The sequence below is a fragment of the Accipiter gentilis genome, chromosome 18 (assembly GCF_929443795.1).
Source record: "Accipiter gentilis chromosome 18, bAccGen1.1, whole genome shotgun sequence".
In the NCBI taxonomy this organism is placed as follows: Eukaryota; Metazoa; Chordata; class Aves; order Accipitriformes; family Accipitridae; genus Astur; species Astur gentilis.
This window is the reverse complement of record NC_064897.1, coordinates 28,328,758-28,342,648: the sequence shown is the minus strand read 5'-3', so window position 1 is coordinate 28,342,648 and position 13,891 is coordinate 28,328,758. Positions and strand designations below refer to the sequence as shown.

Here is a 13,891-nt window from a genome sequence, read left to right as displayed (position 1 = left end):
TGACAACTGGACCTATTTTACAATGCATGATGATTAGAGCCAAGGTGCATCAGGCATACCAAAGCCAAAGTTTTCCGTGATATGTGTGGTCTCCAAGCACAGAATTAACTCTGAGATTAATGTGCATTTATTCATAAACTGGGAAAATATCATGTTGTGAGTCATCTAGTTAGGAAAAGCTCCTATGTTGTACTTCTGACTGAAAACCAGTTGAAGAACAAGCCTACCTCATAAGTCATAAGTCAGTCCAACTTTTAAAGTTTAGAAGTAGATATAGGCTGAGGAAAACAGCTTATGTAAAACATAAACCCAAAGGTGGTATTTATCTGAGAGTTGAACAAACAGCTTTTGCTACTTTATCCTTCTCTACTGTCACTATTTGCTGTTTAGATGAAATAAAAAAAAAGGGAGAAAAGAAAATCTGGCAGTGAAACAAACCAGAAGTTGCCACAAAGACAGGAGCCAGTGTACCAAACTGTGGATGCACATGACACTGGAAAGTGAGATTATTTAATGCTTAGCACACAATCAGTGATAGACCCAAACACTGTAACTTCTTTGGCAGTTAATACCTCAGCAGTAAATAGATTCTATCCTTGATGTTGGATATGACCAGCTTGTACCACAGACCCCATGCTATTCTAACTTACAACAATGAGTTTCAGAACATATTTTGAAACTAACTGTACTTGATTTGTAAACACTAATTTTAGCTGATCTAGAGATCTCACAGACTGTGATCTGACACAGAACTACTGTTGCAGGCGGTTCTTCAGAGACACCCACCACAGGATCATCAGTAATTAATTCAATTGACAATCTCCTACAGGAAATTTAGAACCACCAGCAGAATAAGCATTGATTCCAAGTCAGTCATCTCCTCCAGCCAGCCCTCCTCTTCTTACCAAGGCCTTTCTGTCCTCTCAGCAGCACTTTGTGCCTGTGTGCATCCATCTCTCAGCTGAGGTAGAAACTTTTGCTATTACGCACAAGTAGCTGGAAATAAGCAGCTTGGTACCAGAGCATTTTTAAACATGAAACAGGTAAAATGGTCACTGCATAACAGCCATACTGTGGGTCTCAGTGCTCATCACATGAGATTCAGAATCAATTGTGTCCACACCTTCATAACAAAAATTTTATTTACACTGATACAGGGACCCCTTCCAGACACAGAACCACTAAACATACGCTTCTCTGGAGCCCACAGGGCATACCTCATCTACACAGGAAATTCACTGTTCTAGACGAGCCAAGAATACTGCTACTACTTTGACGTATCATCCTTTGGAATAAGAATTACAGACCTCTCCTTTTGACATTGTAACTGGGAGGAATCTGAGGCCTCTTTGACATTCTTGACAGTTATCAAAATAGGATTAATATCTCTCTCCAAAATTACTGTTGGGTTTGTACAGCGGCAATGTCCTCAAAGTGGACTAGAAGATCCGTCTTTGTAGCCAGGGGTATGAGGTGATCTTCCTGCTTCCATAGATTTAGAAGAATCAAAACCTGAAGTAGTCCCTAGAACAGGAACGAAACCCTCTTCCTCTTTATAAGTATGAAAGACTACCCTGTACAAGTTTTTAGCCTTACTAAGCCTTCAAGGACTCGATAACAAATAAACAATCAGAACAGCATATTTGGATCATCCCTTTTTTAATATACACCTTAGTTATCTTGTAGGGAAACCATCTCAAACGGCAGATTTCAGAAACCTGTGCTATTTCTATTAGAGTACCATGATAGTGAATATACAGAGACAATTTGGAGAAAAACAGAATGCAAAACTAAAACTGATTTCAAGATCAAAAAAAATTCTGTGAGAGTTCACTACTTAGTTTGCCAAAGAAGAAAGTAATGACAAATTCAAATGCGATTAAATGGGATTAATCCAAGTGGTCAATTCCAACTCTCATTTAGGATAGTGTTTTCCACACAGCACATTCCACTTAAGCTGTATAGTATTTGTGGTGAGGCTATCAAGAGTGAAAAATCTAGTTCTACTGAGCAGTAACTTGTAATAGCCTGAGGCAAGCAACTGAAGAAATAAATGTTAGAAGATACTCTCTTCCCTCACATCACCTCCAGGCAGCTGTGGTAATTGGGATGTCCTACTACCAAGAGCTAAAAAAGTCTTCCTCTTCCACCAAATGGAAAGAGATCTTCACTTTCTTGAAACGCTAACAATGAATACAAACTACATGGATCAAAACAGTCTTACAGGATCTCCCTTCCACAAGTTATAACTCTGTTCTGTACAGGTATACATCCCAATCTTGCATACCAGCACCAGCTGTGGAACTATTCAAAGACTACAGCCAAGACAGTGGATGCTCTAACTCTATCCTTCTATTATAAGGAGTCCTAAAAGTAAAGATCAAACCTTTCCAAAGCACAGCATGTCATCCACATAAAAATACTACATATGATCTCATATTTCAAATGCATTTAAATTAAATTATACGCACCTACAGACAAGTCCATCTTACTGCCTGGAATGTCCTCAGTTTGACTCTGGGGGAAAAAAAAATAATAAATAATCAGTTCTGACTCCTGTGAAATGTTTTAGAAAGCAGCCCTTGATGTTTAAAGGTGGAATGAAGGAAGGACATGCTTGTGCCAATGAAAGTTTTATTTTAAACTAAAATCAAACACAAGGATTCCTGATACCACCCTGGACACACCTCACCTCCACCCCTAATGCTGTGTGTGGCAAGTTTACCCATATGAAACCAGACACATGAAAACACACGACAGACAGAGAAAGATGGACAGACAGCTGCTCTGTGAAGTGAACCTCTGTCCTCATGTTCCAGTGGTCGAGAGATGAAACACTGAAAATAGTGGCCAAAATGATAGCTCATCCTCATGACCTGTCAAGTCATCAAATCTTGAAATGTGCTGCCAAGTTATTCTTTAGTTGGCAGTCTGGGACAGGGTGTTCCCATAGCTTTCAGAAGCATCTACAGTCTCGCAGACTGAATTTGAGCTTGTGAGCCAACAGACATTACAAACTAATCCTAGTCATGTCAGTGAATTTGTGCAGCCCTGAGCTTCTCACAGAACCTCTGCATTATCTTTCGCTAGGCTGCATCATATACTGTTGCTGCTTCACAGGATAACAGTTGGTGAAATATTCTGTAAAATATTTTACAAATTAGCATATCAGAAGTTCTTATAAAACATTTTCTATGTAACTATTTTTAAGCTACTTCCCTGCAGATCTACTTTTCTCTCCATGATGTGCCATTTATTTATTCACTTTGCCAATCAATCTTTATGTACTGATTATTAATGAGCCCTTTTTGTTCTAAAAAGACCCTGCTGCGCAGTATTTAAAATACAAATAGCCAAGACAGACACAGGGCTGTAGATCTCCTTTTCTGATAGGCGGCTGAGATTCAGAATGAATAGCCTTGGACTAATCACAGATGTCTGATGCTACAGCCAGGAGCTGAGGCCTCTACCTTAAGTGCTCTAAACAGCAAGTTATGAAAAACAAACAGAAAAACCAAAACAAAACCAAACCCCCCCAAATCCTATTACTTGCAAGGAAATTGCAATCTCAGAACAATAGCTGTCAAAGTAACTCTGAAAAGTCAAAGTAGACTTTGGGTTTTTCTGAGAAGCCATTCTGACTAGCAAGGAAGTGCTGAATACCCAGCTATTACTGGTATTATAATCAACATACCAGCATAGTAAATGCAGATAAATAAGTAGTTACACACTGTGAAACAGCTGATCTTTCGACTTACTTAAAGCTTACTGCTTTTTTACAAAGTTGGATTTTATATTAAAAAAAATTTACTTACTAGCAAGCCCATATTTGAAAACTGTTTGGATAAAGGGTTCATCCACGAATCACTATTTCCTCCTTTTAATGCACACTGAAGAGAAAAAAAAATATTTTTAAGCAACTTCTTAAATTCTGTTTTATCCTTGAGATGCACAAGTGTTGAATGAAAATCCTGGTAATCATCTCCTTAAATTACTTTAAGTTTTTGCATGATTAGAAACATTTACCAGATACTATTTACTTCTTTTCTCTCTCACAGGACTGTTCATTGTCAGGTACACCAAACTGGATGAACACTTACTGTGTAACTGTTTATCACACCTTCAGTTTGATTCTGGAAAGCTTTGTGAATGTTATTTATTTTTCCCTCTGTTACAGTTTAATGCATTCTTTAATCTACCACATACAGAGGTAGATTTCTTCCTTGGCTTTCTTCCCTTTAGTGTGGTTTGTCTTACACGGGCACTGTGCAGACCCGGCTCTCAATTTGGCCTTACTGTAATTTACAGGTGATCAAAACCAAAACTGAACACAGTTCAATAGAAAAGAAAAGTTTTTTGGACAGTTGCTTTGGTGGTTAAAATAAAAAAAGCTGTAATGGAGAAAAAAAGTTCACATGAATTATTTCTGCTAGCTAAATAGGAATTGTAAGACTCCATACTATATCACAACAGTATTTCCACATCCTATGAAGCCGCTCTGCACTTGCCTTTTGAGTTTGCCCTACCTGTTTGATTAGAAGTAGACAAAACATAGTCCTTCTAATATTAATACAGTACCAAATATTACTGTACTGAGAACTTTAATGCAAACAAGCCTTAGAAAGCAATTTACTCGGGACTATAGCCAAGCTCCTGCTCCTCTTTGAGGCCAAAGGTCAGTAACAACAAACACAAGTCAGACCTAAATCCATCAGTCAGTAGAAGTAAGAAGTACATGTGCCAAAGGGACTGTGGAATCCAAACTTCAGCAGGCTATGCAAGAACAGCAGCAGCCTAACACAGAAAGATGTGTCAACAAGAGGAGAGCAATAGCCTTGGGATACTTATTGCTCAGTTTCATTTAGCAACGGCTCTGCAGCTTACATATCAAAAGAATTTGACACCTACTGGCAGATTTATTAGTCACAACAGGTGTAATAACATTAAAACAAATCCAGAAACCTCACATTTTTTACACTGTTGTAACAGGCACCTTTCTAGTTGAATTCTGTAATACCTTTTTAGAAGAACTATTATAATGCTCTAACATATCAGTCATACTGCTTTCAGACAACACAGTAGTTATGAATCCTTCAAGCATTTTACCTTCATTTGTGTTTTCTTTCCTCCTTGCCCCCAGCTTGTTGAGTTGTGGGAGGAACTGCTTCCCTGAGAGCCTGCTGTGTTCCAGACTCCTCCCTCCTCCTCCTCTTCCCAGCTGGAATGACGAGTTCCTGTCACTGGCCCATCACTCTCTCCCCAGCCATCTTGCATAGATTTAGAACCTTTAGAAAAAGGAGGAAAAAAGCTCAAAAGCAGTCTACAATACCATGTAGCTGGTGACTTGACACTGCAAGATTAGCCAAGATCATCAGAACCCCAAAGGAGTAAAAAAAAAAGTCTTCACTCTTAACAGCTGTAAAAACTTGCACATGAATCCCAAAACCCAAGAGGTTTGGTGGCATGTTAACATGTCATGTTTTGCAACTATTTTAAAGCAATGTCAAACCATTAAAGATATTATAACCACAGGGGCATCTTCTCTTATACAAGATACAGCTGCATTTGGATTTCTTTAAAAGGCAACCTATTATTTTCTAGTGTAAATGAAAGACTTCAAGAACACTTAAAAACCAAGGGTACTGAGGACTGGTTCAGGTGGTGTATCAATTATTTCCTCTCTTCCTTCAAAACCTTAACACTTCCCCTGCACTAAACTCTTTCACAAAATTACAGAAACAAAGAACTTTAATTAATAACAACTAAGTAGAATCTGAAGGAGACGACCTGACATTGTGCTCTGGTATATGTAACACCAAAAGTAGTTTAATGTGAAAAACCCCCCTCTACTTGCATTTCTGTTCTTAATATCACTAAAAAGACTTATTAGCAGCACTGTTTAAGTAGAGATGCCATTACCAGAAAGCTACAGCCATCTCACCATATCAGTTCAGACTAAGGAGCCTTCCCTGTTGGTTTCTTTTCTTGCTGTTACTCCCTAGCACCAGCTGTCAGGCAACTTAGAATTCTAACCTCTACTGACAAGCCAACAAGAGCCCAAATCCTCATCTTGTCCACTGTCCAACTGTTCTCCTTCCTGCTTGAACTCTTCATTCTGTGTATTTATTCCCTAAGCATTCATCCTTCAAAAGAAAGTTTCCATCATCATCACCTGTTTCATAACTAATTCTTCAATTGTCTGGGGTTTGAGTGTGGAAATCAGGGATAAAGATATTAACACCCATAGCAGAAAATCTCAATACAAAAAAACTCGGGCATTGTAATTAGTCTATCAAGGGGAACTCTACCTCAACCATGCCAAAAATAAGTACAGCAGCATATCATGGCAGTTTAAGAGCTACCTTAAAATTCATCATAAATGACAACAACTCAGATGCTTAACAGGAAATGTAACTTTTTAAAGTATATTCACATACCAACATTGAGGGCTGCTTGGGAAACATACTGGTCCAAGCACAAAAATCTACCTCTTGACCCTTTGATCATGCTACTTACACAGAAAAGGTTACACTTAAAGATTATGGCTGCAGAGTCAAGAACTTAATCTGGAAATGTCATATATGGGGGTAGTCCCTGCAGCATTAATTTATTTCCAGCCACAGTGTTTAAATATAGTACTATGATCCTGGTTTTAACTACATGACCACAGATTATTTTTCTGCATTGGCAGCTCTCAGGTCTGAGATGCTTGAACATGAATCTGGACAGGGGTATAAAAATGACTTGTCTGTAGGATTCCTGTGTCATTTTCTGCATTTGTTTAGTGAGGAGGCACAAATAGCTATAGTAAGCAAAGGAAACTTTCAAGATAAAGACAAAATAATGATGTTACAGAAAACTGAATTTATTCCTACTTCTGCCAGAGAATTCCTATGCAATAGTAGTAAAACTATGTAAATCCATGTTTTTTAAACAGGTGGCTAATGATCTATGCTTCCTTTCTTTGGCTCCAAACTCTTGTTTTCTTTTACAACCATTGCTAATCTCCGTTTCCTGTCCTTACCTTCAACCATAAATTATGCCCTTGTAGGCTCTTTGTCCCAATTTCTTCTTCCAACTTATCCAAGCCATTAAATATCTCCCCTTACTCCACTGAATAACGTAGCTTTCTTCTTCATTCGTTCTGGGTGCCAATTAGAAAGGAGTTGAGAAAGCAGTCACAGAACACAGGAGAATGAAGATCGCAGCTCTTAACACTGGTGACCTACTACACCCCAACCTGAAACAGCCGTCACAGGGAAACTCCCTACATTTGCTTCTCTAGAGCTGAGGACAGCTTATGTACAAAATAGTACCCAGTGCTGCAGCTCTGGTTATGTCACACATGCACACCAGTTAGGACGAGCAAGTGACCATGCATAGCGTTTAAAGACTATCTTAAGTATTAACAAATCCATAGAACTTGCAATGGATGATGAGCATTTCAGAGGCTCTTATTTTAGTCATACTTAGGTGGCCTTTTACAGATGAAAGAAGAGATCCATCTAAAAAAAGTCTAGCATCCTGAAAAGTGCCAAGTTTGTGTGGCAGGCACAGGAAGCACTACAGCCATCCACCAAAGGTTGATACAATGTTAATACTAAGGAAGCAATGCTTTTTTCCCAGTTTTGTTTCATAAATGGCCAAACTAATTAATTGGGGTGGGAAGAAGGGAGAATGACCCAAGAGGATACAATCTGTATAGAGCATTTCATTCCAAACAGTTACATGTTGCAAAAGCAACATGTAACTGGAAGCAGTTTTACAGCATGTATCATCAGTCAAGTTTAGTAACAGTCACATATTATCAGTATTTCCTACTGGAAACTTCATATCCAAATGTTATCGGCTTTGGCTATAGCATTGCTATGCTGTATCAGCAGGTGATTGCTTTTGTTTGTTGTATTCTCCTTAAAAAGAGCGAAATAAAAATTCTACAAACAGCTTACATCAGCAGGAATGATTTCCACAAAAATAAAATGCTTAATACAGCAAAATCTTAACTTCAAAGTAAATGTTTAGAATATTTCCAGATTTCTCATTCATGAAGAACACAGCTGCAGGCAGGTAATATGCAGAAAATAGTCATCGAGTTCGGTTCAACCTCAAAGTTCAGTTCTTAACAGTTACAATTTTCCACACTCACGCAATAATAATAATAATGATAAAAAAACCACATTTAAAGGCAAGTTGTATTACCAAAGCATAGATTACCGTGTAACAGCCTCCACAGTGAAATCTGTCTGTACTGTGCATTCCTTTTTTTGATATGAACAGGAAAAGTGATTTATCACGTAATAAGTTTATATGCTAAGTAACAAGTGGGCAGCCAGAGAAGAAAACACATTTTGAGAAAAAGATAGATTTCCTCACTCAGATGCTCTGATGTTTCAAAACGTCACAAATTGGAGCTGCCCACATCTTAACTAATTGCTTAGTTAAGAAATTTTTCATTACCTTTTAAGACAAAGTTCCAGTCATTTGTAAGCGCTTAATCACTCATCCATCAAAATCTTACGTGACATTCAACATTGCTTCTACGCCTCAGGTAACAATTCCTCCATGGGCGACCTACATCAAACGGCTAAACGCTAAAGATCTCCAGGACCATTGCAAAGAAACTTGGTATCTGGCCTATACTCACTAGATTTCATGGCATTCGGGGCGTTGGAAGGTGCATTCCCCCAGCCTGTTGTCGATGCTCCTGTATCATCTACTTCACCCCACCCGGGACTGGTTTCATTTGGCTCACCCCAGGCGGACGTACCATTATCTGGAGCAGGTGGAGTGCTTTTGCTCCAGACTGCACAAAGGAGAAAGAGTTTTCATTACAGACCATTTAGACAACGAACTATTTACTGCAGTGCAGCACCATGTCATTAATCTACTGCTTCATTCTTTATGTTGAGGACTTAGATTCTCTGTAGTGAGGGTGCAACAGAATGGACAATTGTTCACAACAAACTTAGAGCAGGCACTGACCTCCAGGGATGAAAAGGAAGAGAATGCTATGATGAGTAATATTCTTCTCCCAGGTTAAACATGAACCCCACATCTAATGCTGTCCTCCTATCTGGTGAACTTTTGTGACTAATTAAAAGCACCAGACTAACTCAGGGTTTTCATATACTGAAGAAAGAATAAGGACATATTTGAAGTACATATTAAAACAAAATAGTATTCTTTAAAGCATGTTTGAGTCAGAAAAGACATTACATAACAATAACATCTTAATATACTTGCAGGGTATGTAGCTTTTTCTTGTCCTTATTTAAAAGAAGAAAATATTTCGTTAAGTATTCTTTACCATACAGCAGAACCAAATTGAGCGAAAAACCTCAACCACAGACTTGCTCAATTTCAAGTGATAACTGAGTGCTTCAGAGCAAAAAGTTTTTGACTAAAAATAAGTACAGAATTTCTCCCCGTTTCTCTGATAATTAGATATATAAAATGTGATTTAGTGTGCAGAAAAGGAGGCTGAGGGGAGACCTTATTGCTACCAGAAAGGAGGCTGTAGCGAGGTGGTGGTCAGTCTTTTCTCCCAAGAAACAAGCAACAGGTCAAAAGGAAACTGCCTCAAGTTGTGCCGGGGAGGTTTAGATTGGGTATTAGGAAAAATTTCTTCACCGAAAGGGTTATCAAGCATTGGAACAGGCTGCCCAGGGAAGCTGTGGAGTCACCATCCCTGGAGGTATTTAAAAGACGTGTAGATGTGGTGTTTAGGGAGATGGTTTAGTGGTGGTCTTGGTAGTGTTAGGTTAATGGTTGGACTAAATGACCTCAAAGGTTTTTTTCCAACCTAAATGATTCTATGATTCTATAATTCAACCTGTTTTTCAGAGCTCATATTGAATATGCAGATCTGTCAGCTAACAAACATTTTCTTTTGCTGGCAAGCTGACCAGTATTCAAATCATAGTTACTAAGGCACAACAAGCAGAGGACTGATTGATTCGAATTTTAAAAGACACTTTAAATACAGAACCAAATATTCCAGTAAGAAATTGGTTTTCTTCCTGGAATAAAACCATTAGGAATTGGAGGCCACACAAGTCTCTCTTATACATTAAGGTTACATTGATATATAGGAGCTTGCTGAAGAAAGGAACAAGACTAGTACCTGATGCTTGTGATTTGCTAGTCATTGGAGTAGGCAGGCTCTGCTCCCGTGGGGCCTGTCCTCCTTGTGAGTTCTTGTCCCACAGGTTCACATTCTTGTAGTTGTAACTGCTAGGATCTCCCCACGCTGAAGTGCCATCATCAATATCCATTTTTCGACTGATTGACTGTGGAGAAGGTTCTTCCCAGCCACTAGGCTCCTCCTCTTTGGGGGCAGCTGGCTGTGGTCCGCTGTTCCAGTTTGGGTTTGGAGGTCGGCCATTACTTGGAGTTTGGGGTGGGGGACCCCAGGAACCAGAAGTCTCCTGCTGTTGCTGCTGGTGCTGCTGCTGCTGCTTGTTCCAGGAGTTGGGCTGTCGACCCGTCTCATTCCATGTTGAATTTCTTTTACAATCATCCCATCCACCCTTTGAAGCAGCACTTGTATTTGCACCATTACCCCAAGTTCCAATCTCATTCTGCCCACCTTCACCCCAACCAGACACTGGCTTGTTTCCTGTACTTTCCCAGTTGTTTTTTGTTTGGTCAACTTCCTCTCCCCAACCGTTCTTTCCAGAAGACCATCCTTGATTAGGTTGCCGTCCACCCCACCCCTGATCCTTACTAGAGCTATCATTCCAAGAGGAAGATGATTTTTCTTCTGGTCTTCCTCCTCCCCAATTAGAAGAATTGGGGTTCTTATAGTCATTCCATCCTCCAGTATTTTTGGGGTCCTTCCACTCCGTTGGGGTTGAGAGCTCACCCCATCCAGACTTGATTTGATTGCTTTGGCTGGGTACATCGCCCCAGCCCCCTGAGTTCTTTGTCTGTGTGGCAGAGCTCTCCCACCCCTCAGTTCCTTTATCAGACTTCCCCTCGGGCCGTGGCATCTCTTCAATATCCCACACGGTATCTTGCTTAATTTGAGTTTGGCCCCAGCCAGTGTTTGAAAGCACTCGGGGGTCCAAATCAGTCCTGCTCAGCAAAGTCTGCAAGACTGCCTGGCAATCAGGATGCGTAGGCCTATATGATCGGCGTCCAGAATTGTGACTGTCACTACTTCCTGCTTTGTGGTTGCTTCCAGTGCTTTGACCTCCAACCTCACTTCCCGCAGAGCTGGAAGATCTTCCCCAACAGGGAGCCTGGGAATTGCCTTGGTTTTCAGGAAGAGGGTGGCCTTTTTGATTGTCCCATGCTCCAGTGCTAGAATTTGGTTGGTTTGGACCACTCCATTCTCCAATCTTCAGTTCATCAGACCCAGACAGCTGTTTCCATTCTCCCTGAGAGACCCCAGATGTTAATTTGTTCCCTTCACCCCATTTGCTTTCATTTGCATGCTGAGGGCCAAAGTTCCAAGACCCACCACCCGTAGACCGGTTATTGTTATCCCAAGAATCACTTCTTGACCCATTAGGTTTTTGAACGGAAGCTCCTTTCCAGGAGTCCTCTCTATCCTTTCCATTGTTCCCATGGTTTCCAGAATTGCTCTGTCCAGAGACTGTGTCAGTTCCAGAAGACCCCCTAGCTGTACCCCAAGATCCAACACTCCCAGTCTTTCTTTCTCCAGTGCTTTGTGAAGGGGTGTCAGTGCTCCTGGAAGGGTTCCCCAAGCCCATTTCAAAGGGCATTCCCTTATTCTCCATAGGGTTTGGTGAACTTAAGTTCAAGGAGTTAGTGTTTCCATTTTTTGGTCCATCAGTGTTATGAATTTGAGCCTGTTCTCTGCCAGAGACAAAGTTAACACCCGCATTTTCCATCTTTGACTGCTGTTCCCTAGAGGTCTGACCTACTGTGCTAATCTGTGCATTGGAGCTTCCACTATCAGATTCCAAAGTCCCTTTCCTAGAATTGCCCTCTTGAACCAGTGCCGGCCAAGCAGATGGGTTGCTATTTGGGTTAAAGTTGCTGAAGCCAGAACCGGGACTGACTCTATCTTGTCCACTCAAGTTCCTCCAATTACCTAGTCCATTGTTACTCTCGGCAGCAGGGTTGGAAGATTGAACAGATTTAGCCTTGGGATCAGATTTCCAGGCCCCAAGATTACATTCGTTTCCAGCGCTTCCAGACTGGCACTGGCTTCCTTTTCCTTTGTTACTAGTGGTGCTTCCTGGCAGAGCATTCTTCTCCAAGCCAGGGTTCGAGGCACTGTTGTTATCGGTGGTGTTTTCGGAAGAAGACTCAGCATCTTTGCTGGCAATACAAGGCCACTCTTCCATGTCAGACCCGTCTACAATCACCTTGTCCCAGATGTGAGTTGGGTTGGCGTTGGTGCCGCTGTTGGAGGAGGCTCCAGGACCCCAAGTGGAATTTGCATAATTTGAAGCAGCAGCACCTCCAATCGCTGAATCTAAAAAAAGCAAAACAAAACAAAACACCACAAACCACACCCAAAAAGGTCATTAATAATCAATATTATTTACAAGCACTGAACATCACATTTTTGACACCACTGATTACTGTTTTCATTAATAATAACCCTTCCCTCAAATGTGTAACAAAGTTGCTTTGGAAGAACATCAGGCTGGAAAACACCATTGAAAATACTGACAAAAAATCCCTTCTTTTAACCTGAATTCACCATTGACTCACTAATTCTGCTAACAGTCCAGCTCTAAGTTCAACGTAGTAATTATAACCCAGTTAATGAACCTGCATGGTCATTACTGATACTGGTTGTAGACTTTTCAAATACACATTTAAAATCATACTATATATAGAACAAGAATGTGCATGTGTGCACATTCATACGCATGTGTGTGTACATGCAGTCAGCTGCTGGTCTGCCACTCAACTGACTCAAATCAACTACAATTTATTACAGATCAAAAGATAAAATATTGAAGACAAAAAGCATCTAATCAATATATGAAGCTGAAGAAGTCTATTCTTGAGCTTCAAGTATCTTTTGTCAAGTTGATTTTGCTACTAGGTATTTCTTTCAACCCTTTGCAAAACAAATAAAATTATTTCCAAAAGTTACTGTAAATCAAGAGTCCAAAGATACACAAATTACAACTTCTCTGTAGTAATGTTGCAAGCCGTATTCAGTATGTAATTACTCTGTTATTTGTGTCACTGCTATATTTACCCTAGAAACCACAGTTTGTGGTTTTGCGAGCAGCTAAGCTGATCTCTCTGCCACTGGATGGAAGGTAGTAAGTGATCTCACTTTTCCTTGTCTCTCTTCTCACCAGCTCTACCTACTTCAAGCTCCCCAAGTCTCACCTCTCATTTGTGAGAGTTCTGATAGCAGTTAAGCCCTTTAAGTCAGTTGTACTCACTAACTGAAGACAAAACCGTCCACTTTTTGACAGGTTAGTTTTTTGCTGACTTAGCACGTTGTACAGGGTAATCTGCAAGTTCAATGAGCTCTGGAGTCACTTTAAAGAAATTAGCAGGATGAATGACAATGAATAGGGCCCCTTTCCTTCATCTGTGGTGAACTAGTATGTCCTATGTGGCATGACTTCGCATAGACAAGATATTTGTATACAGTTTTAAAGCAGACAAATTGACATTATGCCACAATGGATGAAGCCTATGTCAATGCTGGCAGCATGATGTCTGCATATATGCAGACAGCTTATCATCATTAGTTTAAAACATCAGACAAGATTCCCTTGCCATCCACATAATTACCTCTGATCCTCTAAATAATTTAAGACCATTAGTACTTCAGTGTTGTTCTCTATATAGGGCTCCACTCATTTTTCTACGTATTTCTAATACAAAGGGAGCCTAAATTGCCCTCAGCACAAATTCCCAGTGATGAAGACTAAACACTCTCCCT

The 13,891-nt window shown here is 40.2% G+C and overlaps 1 protein-coding gene across 27 annotated transcripts in view; it reads right to left on the bottom strand.

The window, feature by feature from the left end:
- The window catches only part of TNRC6B (trinucleotide repeat containing adaptor 6B), a 148,051-nt gene that overhangs the window by 35,346 nt on the left and 98,814 nt on the right, over nt 1-13,891 (bottom strand). For 25 of the 27 annotated variants that reach the window (XM_049821986.1, XM_049821983.1, XM_049821977.1 and 22 more), the window contains 5 exons: nt 10,124-12,448; nt 8,645-8,803; nt 5,107-5,285; nt 3,816-3,890; nt 2,472-2,517 (listed from right to left, as the gene is read on the bottom strand). In XM_049821986.1, coding sequence (XP_049677943.1) covers nt 2,472-2,517; nt 3,816-3,890; nt 5,107-5,285; nt 8,645-8,803; nt 10,124-12,448 — 2,784 coding nt within the window. The remainder of the gene's footprint in view (nt 1-2,471; nt 2,518-3,815; nt 3,891-5,106; nt 5,286-8,644; nt 8,804-10,123; nt 12,449-13,891) is intronic. The other 2 variants (XM_049821991.1, XM_049821997.1) reach the window with 1 other exon arrangement.